This window comes from Strix aluco, chromosome 2, assembly GCF_031877795.1.
Source record: "Strix aluco isolate bStrAlu1 chromosome 2, bStrAlu1.hap1, whole genome shotgun sequence".
NCBI lineage: Eukaryota > Metazoa > Chordata > Aves > Strigiformes > Strigidae > Strix > Strix aluco.
The window spans coordinates 52,616,940-52,640,189 of NC_133932.1; the positions used below are offsets into that span (position 1 = coordinate 52,616,940).

At 46.3% G+C, this 23,250-nt stretch overlaps 1 protein-coding gene across 2 annotated transcripts in view; it reads right to left on the minus strand.

Annotated features, from left to right (window-relative positions):
- NHS (NHS actin remodeling regulator) overlaps positions 1 to 21,736 on the minus strand; it is a 267,934-nt gene extending 246,198 nt beyond the window's left edge. Inside the window, exon 1 of one of the 2 annotated variants that reach the window (XM_074814724.1) lies at positions 21,334 to 21,736. In XM_074814724.1, the coding sequence (XP_074670825.1) occupies positions 21,334 to 21,736 (403 nt within the window). The remainder of the gene's footprint in view (positions 1 to 21,333) is intronic. The other variant, XM_074814725.1, reaches the window with a different exon arrangement.
- Between the last annotated feature and the right edge of the window lie 1,514 nt (positions 21,737 to 23,250).

The following is a 23,250-nucleotide window of genomic DNA, read 5'->3' on the forward strand; positions in this document are numbered from 1 at the left end:
TTTTTCTGCCTGCACAGGACAGGTATCTCATATTATGTTTGAAGGGAAGAGAGATCTCAGGTGGCCACAGAAGGGCTATTAAACATCTTTGTATGACTTCTGCTGAAGTGTTCTCCTGAAATAGGAGCAAACTCCAACACTATAGGCCAAACTGTTGCTTCTTCAGCAAATGTCCCTCCAATACTAGCTGGGGGCCTGCATAACAACTTCTCTCTGAAACCTTCATCCTCCAAGCACTTAACAAGCTTCTTTTTTCTTTGAATGCATTTCAAGGTCTCTTCTTCTCCCCCCCCCTCAAAGCACACTGTGCAGCTTTTCCATCAGCCCATTTTTGTAAGAAAAATGAAGGCTACTCACCAACTACGTATCCATCTTTTTCCATGTGATATGTCCTACTCTTGTTGAATCCAGTGGTCCCCCCAGCAGTGAGGGGGCCTCACAGGTCAGATGCAGGCATGGCACAAATGAAGGGACTAAAAAATTAAGCTCTGCCAAACCTATGCTAGTTTGGGGACTGCAGCACAAACATGCAACTTCGGACACAGAATCAGCACCTAGCCAGGCGTATTAACGTTGTGGTGGAGCCAGCACTGCCAAAGCTGGAGGCAGGGACAGCCTGAAGGGCAAGAAAAGGATCAGCTGTGCTAGAGGCAGCTCAAGGAAGGAAATGGTAAAGCGAGGTGAGAAACTAGACCCAGCCAGGCCCATGACCCACTCAAAGCTGTTTCACATGAGGCATGTGACTGCAAAAAAGATTGGGAACTATCAGACGGAAAAATAAAAAGCAAGCCCAGCATTAGGAGTTCAGATGATAAATCCTTCCAGATGGGACCCATGCACCACTGTTCTTTCTGTCCAATCTCCTGTTACAAAGGACTGAAGCCACAAAACCACTCTCAGATCCCATGTATTTATAGTGAACCAGCTCCGCTTTTAATTCAATTTCAGCAGGTATTAAAAGGAAGAGATTTCTCTTTCAGGTCGTGTTAGTATTTTCATCCCATTTTGGAATTTGTCTATCATTTTTATCTTTTGATTTAGAAATGTTAATAAAGATTGATGGTCTCCCTGAGGAAAAACAGGTGAGGAGATAGCACAAGTTGGATTATATCATCCCAATAAATCTTCCTTTCAAAACAAACACAGCCTTCTCTTCTTGCAAAACACTGTTTTTTAAAGACCATACTTTGTTTTTTAATAAAGAAAAAGTCTTTTAACTGTGTTAACAATTAGCAAATGAATATGGCAACTAACCAAGATGCTCAGGCCTGTAGCTTTAGTCACTTATCAGATTAACACATATAAATGAAGGAATCTGTAGTCTTCACTTACAATGGCTTAAAGTCATCGGGATTAGATGGCACAGTGAGGAAAGGCTGCAGCACTGAGCCTGGAGAAACGGGGAAGACAGAGAGAGAAAGTGAGGAGAAAGGAGCTCCCAGAACACATACACATAAGGACACTCCTGTCTGCAGCCTCCTTTGAGCGGTGAACGATACAGAGAAATAAAAGTTCCAGAAAGAGCTTATAAAAATAATTAGTGGCATGAAAAGATCTACAGACAGAAAGAGACTGAAGAGGTCTGATGTGTTTAATTTAGATATAAGGGTACATGAACGAGGTACACAAAGTAATGAATAGCACAGAGAAAGAACTCCAGGATTCTTTAATCATCCAGCTTTGTAATGCAAGAACAAGTGGGCATTCAGAGAAATGAAACCAGTTCCAGACAGTTCCCAGGCAATGTACAGGTAATTGCAGAGCTGCTGGAGACATTTCATCACTCAGGCCAAGAATTTAGGAAGAATTAAAAAAAAAAAAAAAAACACCAAACCAAAAAAAAACACCACCTCCCCACACAATTAATAGTAGCATGTGCAATAACATACAGAGTGAAAAAACAACATGTAAGAAACTCATGCTTCAAGGGATCTGTCAAAACCAAGCCTTCCTCCTCTAGCATAAAGCTTCATGTGTGGGCAGTTGTTACTACTTTTTACTACAGTACTTCTTACACTTTGCTTGGACCATCTGGTACCAGCCATGACTTTTCTGCTCAAAACTATTTTCCTGAGTATTTGAGGATTGCCATGAGGCTCATGGTAGAAAGAATACTCTTTATCCCCCCTAAGCCATCTCCCTGTGCTACCTCAGCCTGCAGCAGCCTAGGCCTGCAATGGGGGAGACCCTGGGCTGCTCCCACCACTGTTACAGCAGGAACACCAACATTGCCATGTGGTTGTTTCCATGGCCCTGGAACACCTCCACGGAGGCCCTTCATCCCCCCTCCAGCAGCAGCAAGGCTGAATACAACATCCCAAATGGCCTGTCATCCTCAGGCATTTTCACAACTACTGGAGGCAGGGTGCATGGACACAGCTCCCCAACTTTTCTTAACAGCTGATAAAATGGGGAAGCTAATGTAGATCTCCTGTCACAGGCCACAGCTGTGGAGTCCTCCTCAGGCTGTAGAAACAATTTTAAAAGAGTCTGGGTTGACACAGGGCCAGTGGTCTGGGTTCATTTCCACAGCTGAAAAGAAAATCAGGTTCTCCCCAGGGAAATGGGCAGAGGAGTCAATCCTGCACCACATCAGCACCTGGGGAGCAGGGAGCACGGGGCAGAAGGGGCATGCTTGGTATAACTCAGGCCATAAGCAATGGGACAGCTTTTTGCCTCCAGAGGGCAGAAAAACATAAATGGAAACAATCCAGCTCCACATGCCCGCTCCTTTTAGTGAGCTCCCTCAGAGAGGGAAAGAAAGAAAAAAACCCAGAAGTGATTCATGAGGGCGTGAAGCTTTGTCCGCCTGAATAATGAACTAACGGTTGGCCTTGCCAACAGCCCCGCATCCTTTTACAATCTCGTCAGTCTGTGCTTTGTTCTCAGGCTCCACTCGGCCATCAGCTGAGGAAGTTCATCTGTCTCAGCAGTACACGGTAATGATAGCAAGGGTTAAACACCACTTATATGGAGGTACAAAAGGCCGGTATAAATTTATATGAGGCCAGACAGCTGGTTTGTATAATTCCAGTTTTCACAAAGCATTTTCTTTCCAGTGCGTCTCCTTAAAAAAAACTTTTCCCCGAGAGTTAACTCTCTCACTAGAGAATGCCAGTGCAGCTCCAATTATCAGTGAGACAATCCAAAGCTAAGTTCACTGTCAAACTCAGACCCAGGCTAAGGCTTCAAAAGAAAAACTCTTATAAAATTCCTCACCATGAAATCATTTAAGGACATGGTAGAGAGTTTGGTTTGTGTGTATCTTGTTAGGTTTTTTTTCCCAAAAAAACTTACCACTCTATGTTTCTAAGAGTTTCCAGATAAGAACATCTGTTTTTAAATAATCTCAGTGCTGCTTTGGAGTTTCTACAGTGTACAACGACACAATCAGCTGCTTTTTATTAACTTATTTGTTTGTGCAACAGCATTGGTGAATGTTCATCCATTCATCGCTGCACATCAAGCAACTGGGGCAGATCCAGTAGCAGGAGTGTTCAGTGCTTGCCAATTCTGGTACATCAGCACTAACTAGTAGCTGAATCATGCTTGCTTTGCCTAAGCAGGCAGTCATTGAAGACACACACACAGAGAATTGCTTACTGAATCCTCTTTCCTCCACATTTCAACAGCTAAAAAGTGAGCTGAGAACATAAGTTATCAGCAAGGCATTCAAGGCGCAGCTGAATCCTCCCTCCCCATACTCCCTCATCTCCAAGATTCTCCCAAATCATGGAAAAATGCCCTTTTCCAGGGATACCCCTGCAACATGAGTACAGGATGGAGTTGATCCATGAGGACTCCTGTAAACAGGTTTTACGCTATCACACGCAGCTTTGCAAAGCTTTGAAATACCATCCTAGAAGCTCTTAGGATTTCTTGAAGAGTGTGAGCTAATAGTCTCTGACTGCCAAAGAGCTGAGGAGATGGAGCAGAGTAAAGCAGGGTCCCAATTTGATAACATGCTGTGTGCCCCTCAGCTCACTACTTGAAGCCTTTGGTACATGACCCTCCCACTGAGGATGGACGGAGGATACTGATCGTCACTATCCAATTCACAGTATGACAGGGCAGGATCAATACTGAAACCCGCAGGTGCAGGGTGTGCCACAGCACCCCTTGAGGACCAAAAATTAACTGTTCATCACTTCAACAATGTTACCACAAAAGGGAAAAAGCCCCTTTACTGTGTGCGGTCTGACTGATGGCCTGCTAAAGGCAAGTGGGGTCTGTCTTCTCTGCAAGTCTACCTAATGGCTCAGAGCAGTGGAATTGGTGCCTATCCTCTTGGAGGATAAATGAAAAAGTATGATCTTTGAAGCTTTTAATAATGGTACCTCGAGCTCTTAAATGCTTCAAAGACTGGATTATAGAGAGGTACACAAAAGAACTAGAAAATCCCATAGAGTCCAGTTTGATCTCTGTGTCTGTAACTACCCCTTTGACAGCACTATCCTATCTGATCTGATTTTGACTCTTTGCAATGACTGGATATGCACGAGCTGCTTGGCTGCTGTGAAGATGCTGTGAGTGATGGAGTGAGGGGGTGTTTCAGTGAAAGGCAGGTCTCAATTTGTCCTACAGTGCCTGATGAGCTTACAAACACGCATTAAAAGCAGTTTTGAAATGTCTGGACCAAAGCACTATTGCTGTCCCTGCTGGAAATAAAAGCACCTTGTAATCATGCCACAAACCAAGAAGCTTTCTAACAAGCCCTCTCCTCTACCAATCTCCCACTGTAAATCTAAGAATGGGGATCTCCACCTCCACTAAAATGAACAAAGTTGTAGATCTGGGTTTAAAAGGTAAGGGGGATCTAATTACACTTTACAAGCCACCTGCAGATCTTGAGTAAACTACTATTTAATTGAATCAATCTCCTGAAATTTTCTTTAAAGAAAAAGAAAGATACTGACTCATTATGGTTTCTTTGATCCTTTCCAACACAAGCAGCTATATGAAGAAAGCAATTTGCCTTCCCTGGGTCCTCCCCTTATTTGTTTCCCATAGTGTCAGCTGGCTCCAGCAGGCAGTCCTTGCTTGTGCCATAACACTGCTTATCCTGCCCACGATCTCTTTTAAAGACACAGCAGTTTGGATTAAATGCCATCAGCACTACTAACAAGGTAGGTCTACTGTCATGGGTGTGTAAGCCAAAATGATTTCTAATGTCTACCCAGGCGCAGCAAAGAACTACCATGGCAAGAAAGTGCTTGTGACTTCCCCAGCCTCTGCTAGCATTTTGGGAAAGGGTTGGCTCCTAATACACCCTGCTCTAGGGAGGCCACATCCCCTCAGAAATCCCAGTCAAACTTAATGTTCCCCCAAATCCTTTTATGCTGGAGCATCATTTTCTTGACACACTTCATAATTATATGATCATTTAAATATTCTTCTGCAGGTGAATGGTATTTACACAGCATCTACCATGCTTGTGAACTACAGAGGAAAAGGAAATATTAGTTTAATAATGCACTAAGGTGATGATAACAAAAGCAAAGCTACAGCTTTTCATAACATTAGATTTACTATATTAAGCTTTTAATACTGCAAGAGATTAACAGTGACAGATTCTGTTGTAGACTAGCAAAAGCTATTGCAATTCTTGCAACTTTCATGTTAATCACATTTAAACATGCTGCTAACAGATGGGCATCATGGAGCGCTAGGTCTCTCACAAGCCAGTACTAACAAAAAGCATGTCTAGGAGATCTTGTGGCTTCTACAGCTCAGAGAGATTGTATTTGCAGGCGCTTTATTATTGTTTTTGTTGTATATTATCTATGATTATTAGAAAAACTCAAGTTAAACAGATGACAGACTTCAGCATACGTGAGTGGGAAGGGAAAGGGAGGGGGGCAGAAAGAATTGAAACAAGACCACCCACACAAAGTTCCTTTAAGTCCACATTTCATATGCATGATCGTGATTTTTCCATTACACAGGGAAAGCCTTAGATTCTGCACTGCAAGTTTTTCTCTGACACTACTACCCGCACAAACCTTTTCCCAAAGCCCAGACACAAGCCCAAACTGTGAAAAGTGAGCTGCCAGACACTAGCCTGGCTGGACAGAGAATGACAATCTGTCCTCCTCTTTCATTAGTGCAGATGTTAAGCTCAGGTGGCTCTTTTTGACAGAAGTTGGGAGAGCACCTGAAGAGAACTGCAGCGTTAGCACTCGGCAGACAGATAGAACATATCAGACATTTATTAAACTTCCCAGCACTGTTTTTTAATTAAACCAAGTCCCAAGGTACAACCTCATCTTTACATGACTGTAATTAACCAGGACACGTTGTCTGTAATGTAAGAAAGCTCCATCTCCTCTATGAGCCAGGCCTCAAAAGAAAGATTGGCAACTCTAAACTTAGCCCAACCTAAAGTCAGTCCTCACAGGGCAAGAGCTGCAGTTCTCTGTAACAAGAAATCCTGCTTGCTGAAGGAAGACTGGAGAATCCCAGCTGGGGATATTGCCTTCATCAGGAGGAATGACACAGCACCTGGAAGCGTTTTACCATGAAGGACAGAAGCACTCTTGATGTGGAAGGGTCTCAGCCTTGCAAATTGCTTGTCATTTACAAAGCAGGTCTGTGTATGGTGGGTACCTGTACAGTATCTATCACCACATAACCCAGCTCATCCTCACCTCTGAGAAGAAGCAATGGGCTGTCACAGGTCTGAGTGAGGAACAGAGGCCTACAGAGCCCTTGGTGGTACCCACTTCACACCATAACATTTACAGAAGTTAATGGACTCATGCAATTAGACAATCCAGAAACTTTCTGTGCTCAGCAGTGAGAGACAGGCTCACCTTTGAATGGGATGGATGGCCCAAAGATTAGAGTGCTAAAACTAATAACCTTTGCTCGAGCCCCCATGAGAAGTCAGCAGATGAATCCAGGTGTCCTTAGCACTAATATTTTAGCCTCTGGGCCCTCCTCCTCCTCAACTCCAACCTGCAGACTTGAACATCCTCAGCCCACTTGGGAGGGACTCGACACCTGGATGAGTCTGGGTCTCCTCTACACATCTACCAGCCATTTAGAACCTGAGTCCACCTAAAAGCTACCTGCTGTGTTTTCTCATAAATGAAATGGTGCACACATGGCCCATTGGCAGAAAAATAAACATAAGAATACTGCGATTCCTGTGCCACTTTCCAAACTGTTGAGAGGCCAGCCACCCTGCGGGGCCAGACCCAGGCAGGGCTGCCTCTGAAGGGGGCGAAGTCCCACAGCTACGGCCCTTCAGGAGTTTCTTCCAAAATATATTACACTCCATGATACACAGTGGGTGCTCAGGACAGAAGAGATAAAGTCCTGTTTGGACAGTTAGATTCAATCTTTAAGCTAAGACCTATACTGTAAGGTTTATGCCAAAGAATGCAGTGGCATTGAAAATGTTTCACAGGCTCCATGCTGGCTAAGCACAGCTGCCTGTGAGCAAGTTTCAGTCTTACGCAGCCTGTAGCACCCTGCTCTAACACACACCATCATGCCCATCAGGCACATGAAGGAATTCAGTGCTGCTCCACGATGGAAAGCTTCCCTGGCAGTGAAAAAGAAGATTCTGGTCTCTGAATACCCTCCTGAGGCGGCTCTTCTCAAAGCTTCTCCAAGGATAACACGCACTCTCTTTTTTTTTTTTTTCCTCCATCTCCCCACTATGCATACACAACACCATCCATCGTAATATTATGGAAAAATGACTACCTTAAGTTTAATGTTTCTTCAGCAGAAATGGAGAGCAAAGCAGAGAAGGGTACTTAGGGACCAGCAGAAAAATAATCTCTTTTTGATGCAGCTTGTTCAGGATGATCCTGATCCTCAGATTCAGGCTCACTGGATGCACAGGCCAGAAGCATCCAAGTTATTTTAAACAAGCCATGTTGTGTAGTACAGCTTCTACAAACACTGCTTCAGCAAGTGGTCTTTCAGGAATGACAGAAACTGCTTCCTCACCCATTCCCTTCTCGCTGCTGACTCCTCTCCCAGGCACTGACACCATCCTGCTGGAGGCTGCACAGCACCCAGGCAGGGCAGCACGAGCTGTCCACCAACATTACGCACAAGAACATGTTGCCTTGGAAAGCAGCTAGGTTGCAAAGAGAAAGCAGAGGAGAAACATCAGCCGCTCCGCATCCCCGAAGCTGCTAAATGGCATGTCAAGGAAGGGGAGAAGAAGGGGAGGTGGGAGACACAATTCACTTGTTATAAATGGAATACGAAAGCAGGAAGGAAAAAGGCTGCAGGATGGCAGACGGACCTCTGATGTGGTTTCCTGGTCAGTATGAGACCAGGCTCCTCAGACCTCAAACTCACAATGAGAGCTGCAGAGCCACATTCCAGTGTCCACAATGCGCTTGGCCAGGACTGTCATGGGGCTTCCAGGGAGCAGGGGTTCACACAACACTCACAACTGACCACCACAACTCCAAAACACAGCAGGAAAAAGGCTGTCCAGATTTGAAAGAAAAATTCAGGTGGGCTTCCATAAGCCCTACAAGGTTATAAAACGTTCCTGTAGTGCTATCAGGACACAAAGTAGCAGAGTGAACTCTGTATGATGCAGATTAAAATATTATTGGTATATAATTTGACATCTTCATACCCCAGGAATATCACCTGAAAGAAAAAAGAAGTACTTTGACACAGCAGATGTATCTTGGATGAAGAAATATTGAAGTATTGGCCAAGTTTGACTCAGTCAGTTCCAGCCTTCAATACCAGGGCACCTAATTATGCTATCCAGCATTTAGCTCTAGGGCTCCGTCCATCTGGTTCATGCCACTAGAATCAAGAAGCTACAGAAGAGCAGACTGTAGTGAACAAGGTCAGTATGTGCCAACTTCTGTAGAGACATATTTAACAAGCCCAAGGTTGGACGGTCTCAAAAGGGAACGAAGGCAGGGGAGACATCTCTCTGCAATAACAAATACAACACATTCCTTCAGTGAATCTGCAAACTATACTGTAGACTTGCATCACTTCACCTTTGACTTACCTATCTGTTCTCTTGGAATAATTAATTTCATGAACTTGGCTGAGGTTTTCTATGTTTTTATTTTATTTTTCAATCCTTGCTGTAATATAGGAGGGGCATTTAATTCAAAAGCAAGGGCTTTACTCTTGCAGCTACCACCAAACAGCATAATTCCCAGATCCCCAAGGAAGATGTACCTTAATTCTGGAGCTGGATCACCCGTTACATCCAGTAGAAGAATTTCCATCAATACCATCACAACCTCTTGAGGCCAAACTAATCTTCCACTGTGAGGGGGAGGGGATGAGAAGGAAGTGAACTCAACCACAAGATGCTTTTGGATGAAGACACAGAGTCAAAACAAGGGAAGAACAACAGACATCAACTACCTTCAAGTTCTACCTTTGCAATGAGAGCTGTAGTACCAAATATCTTCTCCATTGTTTAACCAGGTTGCTGTTAATGTGGCTATAAAATTCTCCTCCCCTTTATTAAGCTTTTCTAACCTCAGTGACCAATATTTTCTGTCCAATCTTTCCACTGGTCTTCCTCCTTTATCTAGCTATGTCTTTATGAATATAGATATATAAAAAGGTGTTCTGGTGACACACAGAATTTTGAGGAAGAAGATGCTATCCAAGACTCTTCTATTTCAACTATTATTTATAAAGGTCTGCACAAAATTGGGCACACTCATTCATTTTATGGTAACAGAACCTTTTAGTCTCACATCCAAGATGCCGCTTATCAGGTCAGATTTACAGCCAAACAGGAAAAAAAACTCCAGAAAGGAAATAAATAATCATCCCAAGCTGTGATATTTTGCATCTCCCTCTCATTTCCTTTAACAAATTGCCATTCTACTGGGTTCTTAGAACAAGCAGATAAACGAAAAATACTTCTAATCTACATTCATAAATTGTGTTAAGTTCCACTTGGACAATTTCATAAATGAATAGCCACATTATAGCTGCCAAAGGTAGCTGTAACCCATTCACTCATTTACAGGCTCCTTAAACAGGGGTGCTGATTTCCATAGCGTACCTGTAGGCAGATGATGTTATCATTGGATCCAATACAGAATTGCCATGTAAATTTTGCATTTATTGACAGAGGTACCTAAAAAGGTTTACAGTGCAAAGTGGGTAAATAACCTGGGTCATACTTTAAACAGGCGGCCAAGCGTCAAGGGGAACTCTGAGCACAGGTCCTGCAGCTCTGCTTCGGCCTCTCTCCTCCTCCTCCTCTGCCAGACATGGGTGGTCAGCCTCATCTGCGGTCAAGGCTGCCATCCTAGCTCACCTCCCAAGCTCTCCAGCTAGCTTTCTTCAAACAGATCTGGTCCAGAGCACTGCAACGCATGGTGCACATGGCTGGCAACTGCACATCTGTTTGTACAACACGGCTACCCTACCACGGCCTTGCTGTCTTGCTGTGCGGGGATGGGTTGCACAGCTGGCTGACAGCAGATACACTGCTGCCTGGGTAGTCCCATGCCCCACAACCCTGCCCTGGGCATGTCGGTTGGCCCAGGAGCGAGCAAGAATGAAACTGGAGACATCTGTGTGGGGATTAGCATTGCTTTGCCACTCTGGCTTAAAAAAAGACAGCTTGTGGGCTCCAGGAACCAATTCACACCAGCTAATGGTGATGGAGAATTAACGGTAAACCTACAGGTGAGCCTCCTAGTCTCCATGGGTTGGATATTGTCCAGCACACAGCTTATCCAACCTCTGTCTGGGCACCAAGGCTGAATCAAGCCTGTGGCAGCTGTAACAGAGGCCAAAAAAAATATTGCTGAAGTCATGAAGTAGTGATACTTATTTTAGGCTATTAGCAGAGTAATGACAAGATGATTGCCACAAAATATACTTCAGCCAGAGTGCAATTTGAAGCTAAAGGAACTTAAACCAGTGATTTTAATGTGCCAGGCACACTGAATGCATTTACAACATCTATTAAAAGCAGGTTATGTTTGGGGGAGGGGGTTAATTAAATCTTAGCAGCTTATCAGTAGTTTATTAACTGAACAAGACAGCATCACATTAAAGATAATCAATGGAGAATAAACCACAGTCGTAAAAATTAATACTGTTCATTTTCACAATGAGGGGGGTTTGCCTTTACTATTAACACAGAGGTAAAAGCATAGCTGCGTCCCCGGCGAAATCATCATGAAAAGAGGAGCAGAGGAGAGGATGGCCCAAAAGGAAAGTCATTCAAGGCATAAGTTTCAAAAAAAAAGATTAAAATTGAAAAGAAATAATCAGTAATTCTAGAGGGGAAAGAGGAACACGAACATGCAGTTTTGCAAGCAGCGGAACTAATGAAGCCTGGTTTTCTCCAGCTTTTATATCATGCAAAGGACTGATTTTCACATTGAAGAAAATGTGAGCTCCAACTGGAGCACTTTTTTTTATTGAGTTGGAACATTTATATGGGATTCTTTCCCCAGTTGATTTTCTAGTGTCTAATAAAGAACAAGCCCTTCCTTCAAATGCAGCAGAAATAACCTGTTCTCTCCTTTACCTGGCAGCATCTTTTATGATTTCTACGCCGTGTCAGTGTAGTTGAAACTGTACCTGAATAACAGATATAAAATTTCTGAATGGCTGGTGTGAGATACACCAAGCATGCCCACCCGCTCCCCTGCTATACATGCACAGTGTGCGCTATTCCTTAATACTTGTTTCAGTAAGAAACCAGGCTAAAAACTGTGTTGTCAGAATAATCCATCCTATGGGGAAAATTTAACTTTGGCATGCTAACTATGTGCAAGACTTCTGGCAATTTGCTGCAGAGACCAAGACTTCAGGTTCCTGCAGCAATACTTGTTGCATGGAAACAGACTGAATATGGGAGGGGAGGCTGGATCTCTTCAGCATGCTGAGAGAGGAGCCTCTGTGATGATGTTAACTGCTGAGGTACAGGGAGGCCAGGAGAGCTGTGTTTAGCACAGCCCAAAGCAGCAGAAGCTGTGCTGTGCAGCCAGAAGAGGTTTTGGATAAGTATGAGAAATTCATCCCCCCAAAAAACAAGGATAAAGAAAAAAAAGATGTTTGCATTCAAACCTTGAACTGGAGCTATGTAGCTTCCAGGGTGAGAGCTGGACATGTGAAAGTCAGTGGTCAGCCCATGATATATGCTTTTCTTTCTGAGAAATGAATTAATATACATCTCTTGATTATCCTCCTGTACACAACACTTCACCAAAAGCCACTTCACCAAAGAAAAGATCATGCCTGTGCCAAGAACTGGCCCTCTTTTTCCTGCAAGTACACAACCAAACCTTACAGGGAGAAAAAATGGAGCTGGGTAGTACCTGCTCTTTGGACCCACTCTGATTTACATGATAAGTATTTAATCATAATTAATCTCTTGTTTCACTTAAAATTAAATCACCCCTTATCATATCTTACAAAATACAGGATGCAGTGAAATATGTATACTATCTTACAAAAGTGTGCCTGTCAGCATCACAGCGAGCTACTGCTGCTTATTCTGAGCTTCATCATCAATAAGATCTGATTTCTGCAATCACGTGCAGTCGCAGATCATCTGAAGAGAACAACACTTGGTAACACCCTTTTGTGGGGGGGAGACACCAATAACAAAAAACAGGCAAAATTTAGCATGCACAGAGAGCCCAGTTTTGCCTTTAAAGTAACCCAAAGCCTGTGCACATAAGAGGAATTTTTCAGTGCACCCTGTGTATTTCACTCCTAAAAATGCCGTGATTCTGAAGCCACTGATACACATATCTTCAAGGAGAAGGATCAGTGCCTTTTCCCCCCAAATTGCCCTCCATCCAGGCCAACTTAAAGGTCTTTTCAAACATTGTCAAGCTAACAAAAAAACTTTGAGAAGGCAGGGGGAAAAGCTGCAGAGGCCTGAACAAGCTATGCATATTTATAGCACAAACACACCGCCCTATGCTCATTCTCCTTAATCACATGCACACGTTAGCAAGACGGCTCCTCCAAACTTTCTCAGGGACTCGGTCTGAGTGGCTATAGTTCAAAGTCCAACTACCTTGGCAGCTGAAAAGAAAGAGAAAACCACAGTGGCTTTGTAAGAATTACAGTGATCCTATCAAAAAAAAAAATGTCATTCTCTACTGAGACTTACATGGCAGTGCCATGCAGCACTCATTGAATCCAGCAGCATTTCAAGCACACAGCTCCTGGTGTAATTAAACCACAGGCTTAATTAGGTTCCCATCACTATTGCTTTCTTCCTGCCTTCAGCCAAGAAGGTATAAGAAAAGATTGTCCAATACAGATACTGCAATTTAAAGTCTTGAGTTAAGAACACAGTGGGTGTATATCTGCTATAAAATCTACCCTAAAAACATGCCAGTTGTTAAACTAAGCAGTGCATTAGAAGCAGTTAGATATAATGAGAATGTAAATGGAAAGTATTCTAGGGAGATATTTCAGCTAAAAACAGCACACACTGTATGCTATCTTTTATTTTAATCATGCTCTAAGCCCTGCCTTTTTGAACTTTTTATAAATTCTGCTATCTCCCTTTGCAGTTACTTACATATTGGTATATAAATTCAAAGACGAGAAGCAATTAGGAATGAAGCAAAGACTCCCTCTCTTGATGCTAATACATCAAAGGAAGTGAAAAAACCTTCCCCCCGCATACAGACTGGGTAACACAGAGAGTTTCTGCTCTTCACAGCCTAATAGCTCAAGTAGTTCCAATCGAGAGTCTGATGTCAGCCTCCGATTACATGGAGATGCCGAGTGATTGGAAAGAGCAGCTTTTGAAAATCCCAGCTCTCTGACTCAGACCACACAACCCTGCAACAATGCTTTTAAAATGTATATGTGTATTATTCACATCAGCTGGTCATATTTTTTCCCCACTTTGGGCATTGTAACATTGCTTTTAAGAGTTCCCTGAGGGTCTCTGCTTGATTTGGGTACAACATGTCTAGGCATGTGTGAAGGAAATGTGTCAGATTAGGGGCTTTTTAAAACAGCCAGCACTACCCTGAACTCGATCTCTTTTGCTATTCATTTTGGAGAGAGGAACAGTGAGGTGCTGCCTATAACAGACAGGTTTAAGAAGCCTGCCTTTGCCAGAACGGCGAAGGAGATGTTGGGACCAGCTCATGCCAGGGAGCAGTAAGGGCCGGCTTCCTTTCTTTTCTCCCCACCTTTGCATATCTCTGCCAGACCAGCCATAATCTGATCCTTGAAACTGAAGCCACAGAACAGGTAAACCTATGAAAGAAATGTCAACAAAACCTGATTCTGCTGATCCAAAACAGCAGTTGAGTGGCACCATTACACTGGATATTTATACTTGCTTCCTGCAAGTCCTTCCCTCAGTCCAAGGACATTTAAGAACTATGCAAGAGTTTTCTGGAAACACTCCAGGCCCTTCACCTTTCATAAAGGGAGACTACCATCTTTGTGGCATGTGAATCAACAGGTGAATGACTTCCTCATGCCCTCAATAAGTTATCAGAGTCCAATATTTCTTAATCTCCAGATCTCTCCTGTATCAGCAGGGGAACTAATCAAAAGTAGGAATGACTCCATGGATTTCACTGCAACACTCATGTTTCCGTAGGAACACATACATTAAATTATAAAGGCTCTTAAATAGAAGCATGAAGCTTTAAAGGAACTGTGGGAAGTATTTCTGTTAAGCCATCAGATCCACAGTAAGTGTAAGTTGCTTACGGGCCTGATTCTATTTTCTCTGCAGTTTTACTCCTGTGTAAAGGAGATCTCATTGGTCTTAAAGGAGTTACGCCATTTCCACCAGGGTTTCTAATAAACACACAGAAAACCCTTGCTTGGCTCTTGAGTATGAGCCAGAACGAAGGTCCACTAACAATTATGATATGACACAGCTATACAGCTGCAGTGAGGTGGGAATCCAGCTTTGAATATTTTTGGATATCAAGGCCTTTTGACCGGCAGGCTCTCCATCTAGCAACAAAATTCCCAAACAGTTTAAACCTTTTACATTAGTTTAAGGACCATTTGTGGAACGAAAAGCAAGGAACTATAGAACTGGCAAAGGCCTTCTGTGCTACACCAATGGAAGACCATGTAAATGAGATTCAGCAAGACTCCTGAAGATTTACACCTATATAACAGGGAATGGCTTCGGAGGAAAACCACTGTTACCAGGCTGTGCCAGATAAAGGCTAGTGAATCTACCTGAGCACTGGGGTCTCGGAGCCTCTCCACTGAGAGTCTCACTGACCTCGTTGGGACAAAGGATTTGACACTCTGCTTTTATCTGCAAAATGGCCAGAGTCTGCTTTCCACAAGTCAGCATGACTGAAGGTGATAACCCCAACTTCCAAAGCATTATATCCCTGCCAAAGCCACCTGACAAATTCCATCCCATTACCTTCTATCACGTACTCAATGGATGAGAAAAAAATCTCTCAAGCCCAGCCTCTGAATGGTCATGTTCTTGCGTAAAAGGTCTTCAAACAAAGATAAGGAATCTTAATCCTAAATGATCGTACTCTAGCTAATGGTGCTCTAGCTAATGTTACAGTAAGGTGGGGATGGGATCCTTACATGAGCAGGTTTTTCTTCCTCTGTCCCTTTGTTGTTCTGACAGTAGCAAAGGTAAGCAGCAAAGCCGATGCTTTGGCCTCACGCTCCTTTCGACTCTGCTAACTTGCCATCAACCCTCTGCATTTAGAAGAAACCAAGCACTGAGGAAATCCTCCAACTTTCCCACACCCACAATGTGGATTATTTGCATTCATGGGCAAACTACAGTCAAGTGCCCAGAGAGGCGAGTTCTCTAACACAAATGAGTATGCAGTGACCAGCACACCACCAAAAAACCACACCTGGCAAGTAAAGCCAAAAGCTTTTTTCATTTTCCAAAAGGGCAAGTAAAGAGGATGTGTCATTCCATTTGGGCAGGTGCAGGACACAAAGCTGAAGGCAATGGATTACTACATCCAGTGTACAACTTGGCTTTCCTTTGGAGGTTTTATTCTGCACCCAATAAGGATTTGCCAATTAATATGATTTCCATGTACAAAGGGAGCTCTGAATACATCCCTGTGCCTCATGTCCCCCAAGCTACATTAGTGTGTACCTCTAAAAACGTAACTACCCTTACACTCAGATATGCATATACACTATAAAGCACTATCATACAGAGTTAAGGGAAGCTAGAAACCTGTTCTGATTTGTCTCCAGCAGTATCCAAGATATTTTTATGTAAAGGTATCCAACCCGTGAAGGTCTACAGTTGTGCCTCAGCACAACAGAAAAAACATGTAGTGAAAATTGCACTTTAAATTCTTTAGGATTTTGTGAAGCCGGGATAAAGTGCAAGACTTAACTACCCAATTTGCACTAGCTTCTTTTTTCTTTCAAGGTGGCACCTACTCTTAAGGTCTTATGTTCTTGCCTGAAGATCTCTGCAAGGATGCTCACCAACAGCCTGAGATAGCCTTACGATGCAACCATATCCTGAGATGGAAGCATTAAAATTTCTAGATTCCATTTCAGCAGTAATTAAGACTTCCACACATTAAGTCAAGGAGAAGGAGAGGCATTATCTGATGAGCTTTAGGTCCAGCATATGTTTTGTAAAAATGGTAGGATTGTGGCAGAAGGCTCATAAAAACCTTACAATTGATTAAACATTTCCCTGCAGTGCTCAAAACCCAAACAGAAGAGCATTATATCAGTGTGTAAAAAAAAAAACAAACCAAAAAAAAAAAAAACCAAAACCAAACACCAACCAAAAGAACCCCAAACAAACAAAATAAAAAGTACAATGAAAGAGACTAAAAGCAAAAGTGAAACTAACCAGGCTCTTCTCTGTAACTGACTTCAATCAAACAGAATAAATTAATGCAGAGCCTAAAATGATAAAGAATCAGTTCACAGCTGTCTTTTTTATCTCAATACTGACACTTCAGGAAAGAAGAAAAACCTATAGGGGATCTCACTGCAGAGATCTGGGGGCCTCTAAAGAGCAAAGTAACCCGGGAGATCCCCACACTTCTAAGCGGCTGTGTGTATCACTAACAGCAAGCACGTAGGAAAATCAGGAATGGCAAAGTGGAGCAATGAAGATACAGCAGGCAACTGCTGGAAACGATACAGCTTTCAGAAAGATTGGCTACTGGTGACACATTGATGCTTTCAGAAAAAAAGCCTGGAATGTGTGGAATTCTCTGGGATGTCAGGGTGCAAAGAGGATCTCGTTAACTAGGGCTTTCAAAATCTGCTGCCCAGTCATTGCCGATTATTCAGAAAGAAAGATGGCTTACATCATCAGTTTCCGAAAAGTACAATATTCCACTTAGACTGCCAGATCTGTAGTCCCCTAGACAGAGAAATCATCTTCCCAAATAATAACAGAGACACTGAGTCCCAAGTCTATACACAAATCAAGCACTTCTCCCACATTTCTGTATTACCAAGATAATCAAACATCTACTAATAAAACTGGGCAGTATCACACTGCTCAGTTCTCTTGCTGGTAATAAGAAAACTCTAAGCAACAGCCAGACTGACAACAGTCATGTTATTGCCACATGGTTCTGCTTTAGAAGCAGACCCTGGAGCTGCTCATGATGAAAAGCAGTAAAGTACTTGGAGTGGCAGAAGGGCAAAGTAGTTAGTTCAGGAGCTGAGCAGGAAAACATTTCTCACCCTTGTTTCTCTTCCAGTCAGAGGGTGGGAAAGGATTCATATTTGCAAGATGCTAGCTGGCCAGAGGCTTATAAGAAAGATGAAAGGACAAGCAGCATCTGAGAAGGCAGAGGTGAGGGACCCTGAGTTTTTAAAGATGACCTGCTTGTGACTGCCCAGAATCAGTCCTTTATTGTGCCTAACAAGATTTTCCAATCACACTTTCTGAACAGTGGCAAAACCACAAGAGCAACACACAGGTAAATACCTTTACCAATAACTCAGCAGAGGAGTTTAAGTACTTTTCTTAAAGCAAAGCATACACAATCTTGCAAATGTTCACCACTTCAATAGCAACAGAGCTCAGAATGTTAAGGCCTCGTGAAAATGACAGCATTAGTGATAAGCATTACTGGAAAAATGCCGGGTTTAATTCATTCCAATTTTCTGTTAATATTCCCTGAACCCAAGATAGATGTTCTATTTGAATACAACAATACATAATTTTCAGTATAAAATACCACATTATTATGCAAAATTGTACAATACGCTATTTTCAAGAGAGGCCCTTTCCTGTTCCCCTTCCCCTTGGTACCATCTCTGCGACTGACAAAGAATGGCATTCTGGGCAAGTGATGGGGGTAGAGAAGCCCCTCTGTAACCACTGTCTCCAGTAGCTCCCGAGATGGCGTTAGCCCATTACTTCCTTTTCCTTACACAGACTGTGCCTTCACAAGGGAATCTCGGAATCCAGCTGGGTTACGAGCCATGGAGAAAAAGGCCTTCCAACATCACGGCTCAGTATCTAGGGCATGTCTGGTAACATTATTCTCAAATCACTGTGCTGCACTTAGTGTTAGAACATCAAGAATGTCTCCCTGTGGCAAGACAGCCTAGTAGTTAGTTTAAAACTACTTAAAAAACGTGTGGTTGGGCTGCACTGTTGTGGTGCTAACATAGCAGTACATGGTGTCTCGGTTGATGTGTCAATCAGCCCACTACCTCCAGACTCCTGGTATGCAACAAGTTCAATGTGACCACTACAGTCACGCCATGGGTGCAGGCACTGCATGCCTGTCACCAACTCATGCCATGTGGTGCGAGTCCAAACCTCCAGCCAGTTCTGAGTTAGTCTTAGATGTGCCATTTGGGCAGGAGAGCCAAAAGACAGTCCAGAGGCCACCTCATCATTCCCATGTTTGCTGCTGGTGGTAGAGGTCAGCATGTGACACTGCTAAAGTCCTGGGCAGACCTGTGACCACCTGCAATTGCTCTGCTGGTTTCAGAAAAACAACTGGGTGCAGCGACTGGAGTGAAATACTGTCAGGAGTGAACTGAGTAGGTTCTTCTTAAAACAAACATTAGAATAGTCTTGCTGAAAGTAGTAATGAAGGAGGAGGTGTCAGCCCAGAAAGGATAAAGCACACTAGCATTATACACTACAGCGAGGATGGGCAGTTTCCTTCCAGGCAGTTTTATCCAGCCCTTGGGAACACTGAGAAGTCTGGAGGCCAAAGGGAGGTGTTGCTGAGGATGTATGGATTTGGGGGATGTGAGGAGAAGATGTGCAGAATGGTGCTGTTCAGCTCCAAGTCCCAGCTGAGAAGTTCGGACGTAGCACTCTGCAAATGCAGCTGTGCTGCTCCAACACTGGATAGGGAATAAAAGCAGCCGGAACACACAAAAAAAGTTGACTGATCATGCACGTTGGGTCGGTGTAGAGGCTTTCACCTTTAAAGAACTTGCGGCACAGCACTGTACAGAGACAAGCGATGAGGACTAGGCAATGTGCCTGCAAGGAGCTATACAGCTGGAGGCAAGACACGCACCTACCAGAGGATGGGTAGTGGCAGAGCCCAGCACCATGAAGGAGCCCCTTGCCTGGCCAGACTGAGGGACATCTGCAGCTCTATCAGTGGCACAGGGCTGTACATTGTACAGGGGGGGAGGAACAGCAGGTGGACACGGGGAAGATCATGACCAAAAGGCTCTCCCCTCCTAAAGAGAGAAGTATTTAAAAGAAAACAGAAGAACACCAAAGAAACAGATTCTGCCTTTATCATCACAAGGGTAAAGTCAGACTCTCTAATTAAGCGCATGACATAACTGCGCTGTAATATCAAGGGTTTGCACTGTGATTTGAAAACAAGCTGCACTTGCACAATCCAGAAAGAAAAAAGCCATGTGGATTAGAAAGGCTAAACTCTGCTCTCACTTACATTAGTATATACCCACAGTTACTCAGCTGAAAAGACTTACAGATGAGAATGTGATACAAGGAGTTTCATTTCCTCAGACAGTTCCCTCACTACATCGGCCAAGCCTCCTTCTCACCGCAGTTTCCAATCACAGCCCAGCACTCTGCTCTGATTACACGCTCGTCCTGAAACCACAGAGAGCCTCCCTCGGTCTGATCTACAGTTGATGTATATGAATATATCACCAGCAAAGTCACTCTACAGCTGCCGAGGATGTAGTTTAAATTCCACTGAATACTTAAGGCTTGTTTCTGTTAATCAGTACAGCTTCACTGATCCTAGAAGAGTTACTTCTATTCCACACTGCTCCAAAGGGCAGCAAACCCTGAGCAGGATTTTTTAAATGGCACGTTCATTAAAAACACCTAGAAGAGGGCATGCTCTCGTTTACCCAGGTGTAAATCCACTCCAACCACACTCACTGGAGGTACTCGGGATTTAGAGGGGAACAGTAGAAGGCAAAACCTAAGCCAAATACCCCGTTGAAGCTACTGCTTTTCCTAAACCAGGTATTAAGAGGACAGGATCGACACCAATCTCTGATATTCTACACCCCCAATCCACAGCCCTACCTATCAAAAAAATACATATTCAGAAGCGCTTGGGAAGCGTATGCGCCACTGAGAGTACAAAATCATTACACTGCTGTGAACACGAGCCATATTCAGCACAAATCAGCAGCTGTTAGGACTAGGGAGCCTGTCACCGCTTTTATAGTTTGGGTGGAGAAGAAGCAGGATTCAAGCACTTACTGCTCATAACACAAGTCACATACTGCCTTGATCTTTTTCTTCTCTCCCCTCTCCCCTCCACCCCGGCTCTTCAGGGCCGCTCTTTAAACCGAAAGAAGTCATTAACCAAACTTCCTTATTTTATGGCCCCGAAAATTGGCTAACGACGAAGGAGCTTGATTATTTTCACTTAAGAGCTTAAAATTTCGATCGGGAAGTCAGAGACACTTCTAAGGGGAAGACATCCGTCCGGGAAGGAGGACGGGGAGAAACCCAAAGATGCCGGGGCACGGGGCATCATCCCCATCCCCACCTCCCGCTTCCCCCGCCCCGAGGTCCCGCAAACACCCCTCTCGGGTCCCTCCCCGGCCGAAGCCTCGGCTGCAGGAGATGCGCCCCGAGAGCCCCGGCAGCCAGCTCCTTACGTAAGGCACAAACCACTGACATCATCCCTCCCGCCGGCATCGCCACGGCGCCCAGCGGCGCCCACCGACCCGACCCGACCCGACCCGACCCGACCCGGTCCGGCCCGGCCCGGCCCCTTCCCACCCTGCCGCCGGGGCTCCCTCCACACCGGCTGCGGCCCCAAACTCTGCGCGGCGGGTTGCCGCGGGGGGTGGTGGCGGCTTCCCCCGCCTGGTGCCCCGGGCTGCGGTGCGCCCCGTCCCGCGGTGCGCCCCGACCCGCGGTACGCCCCGACCCGCGGTACTTACGCACTGCCTCCTGCTTGGGGTCGAGGCCGCGCACAGCCCCCTGGAGACCGGCGATGCGGCCGTGGAGCGCCCGGACGCGGCGGTGGGTGCCCTGGATGTCAGCCTCGACCTCCTGGAAGAGGGTGCAGGCGTGCCGGGCCACGTCGGAGAGCTGCCGGAGGATCCGCGACAGGGCCACGTTGCTGACCGAGCAGAGGTCCAGCACCATCAGCACCGCCGCCGCCTCCCTCTCCCCGCCGCCGGCCGCCTCCGCGCCCTCGCCTGCCGTCCCCGGCTCCTCCGGCGGCGGGTCCCGCGGCGGCGGCGGCGGCGGCTCCGCGCCCCAGCTCTCCTCCAGCACGGAGGCGGCGGGCTGCCGCCGGCACAGCCGCTGCGGCTCCACGGTCCGCTTGGCGAAGGGCATGGCCGAGCCCTCGGCCGGGGCTCTCCGGGCTCCCGCGGGCACTGGCGGGGATCGCTGCCCTCCTTCTCCTCCTCCTCCTCCTCTTCCTCCGCCCCCTCCTCCTCGCCGCCGCCGCTCCTCGCCCCGCCGCCGTCACTCGCGGGCGGCCGCCGGCGGGCGGCTCATCGCCTCGCTCCCTCCCTGCGCCGGGCTCCCGGGCTGCGGGGCGGCCGCCGCGCCGCCGAGCATCCGCCGCTGCCGCCGCCGCCGCCGCCGCCGCGGGGAGCCGGGGCGCATCCGCGCCGCCTCAGCCTGCTCGCACGCCGTCCCGCTCCGGCGGCGGGTGTGAAGGGGGGGCCCGAAAACCCGGAGAGAGGAATCCCGCGGCCGCGAGGAGGAGCGAGCGCCGAGCCGCCCGCCCGGGAGAGCGGCGGGGCGGGGGCGGGGGACGGGGGACGGGGCGGCGCCGGGCGGCCGCCGCCGCGGGGAGGCGCTGCGGGGCCCCGCGCGCCCTCCGCACCGCTGCGCGCCCCCCGCTCCGCACCGCTCCGCGCCGCGCCGGGGGGCCCTGCCAGGCGGGGGCCGCGGCCCCGGGAAGACCGCGGGCCGGCCGGGGCGGCTCCTCCTCTGCGCCCCCCGCCCCAACCCGTCTCCCCTCCGGCGGGAGCGCTGCTCAGGGAAGAAGAGGAAGAGGAAGAAGAATGAAAAGATGCTGAGAGGGGCAAAAGGGACCCCAGGTCAGCAAGGCCCGACCGCTGCAGGAGGCTGGAGCCTGCCCACCCGCGTCACCCCGCAGGGTACCGCGGGGGATTTGGCACCCTCCAGAGACAGGTGGATGCACTTGGGTACCCGGCTTCTTAGGAGGTGTCAGGGAAAACTGGGTTCCAGTCAGACGAGGAGCACAGTTTGTGAGGCGAGGTGGCTGAGCTTGGTTACATACACTCCTGAAAGTGGAACATGCCTAATGAGCAGGCATGAAATCTGAATGTAAACTCTAAATTATTGGTGGTAAATACAGAGAGCGGATACCACAGAAAGAGCTACTGTAAAAGGAGAGCCAAGTGGCTGCAAATGCAGGCGTTCCACAGTTTGGAAACGTTAGCTTAAGTTTGCCCACTTGACCTTAACCTGTCATCCTTGCACACGTGTGTTGCGATACAGCCTGTCATTACATGACCACATACAGGCAGCTTTCAATTACCTCAGGTCACATAGTCTGACTTGCAGATATCTGCGCCAGAGAGAGCATCGCCGCAGCCCAGTGGTACATGCACCCTGGTCTCTGTGGGCACCACAGCAACCTGCTCCTGGGACAAGCTTAGATCCACAGGGTAGATACGGTTCCTTTTGCAGAGCTGGAAGCCTGAGCTGATAAACATTGCCGGCCCCGCTGCTGGCTTTTGGTATGGACAGTTCAAGTGCCTTCACGCTGTGCCTCTGGGAAGGGGAGCACACCACAGCGCAGAGTTTGCATGGGTCTTTAGCTCAAGTTTCTAACTCGCCTTGAAATGGGCAGCCCGGGGGCCCTGTGCCCA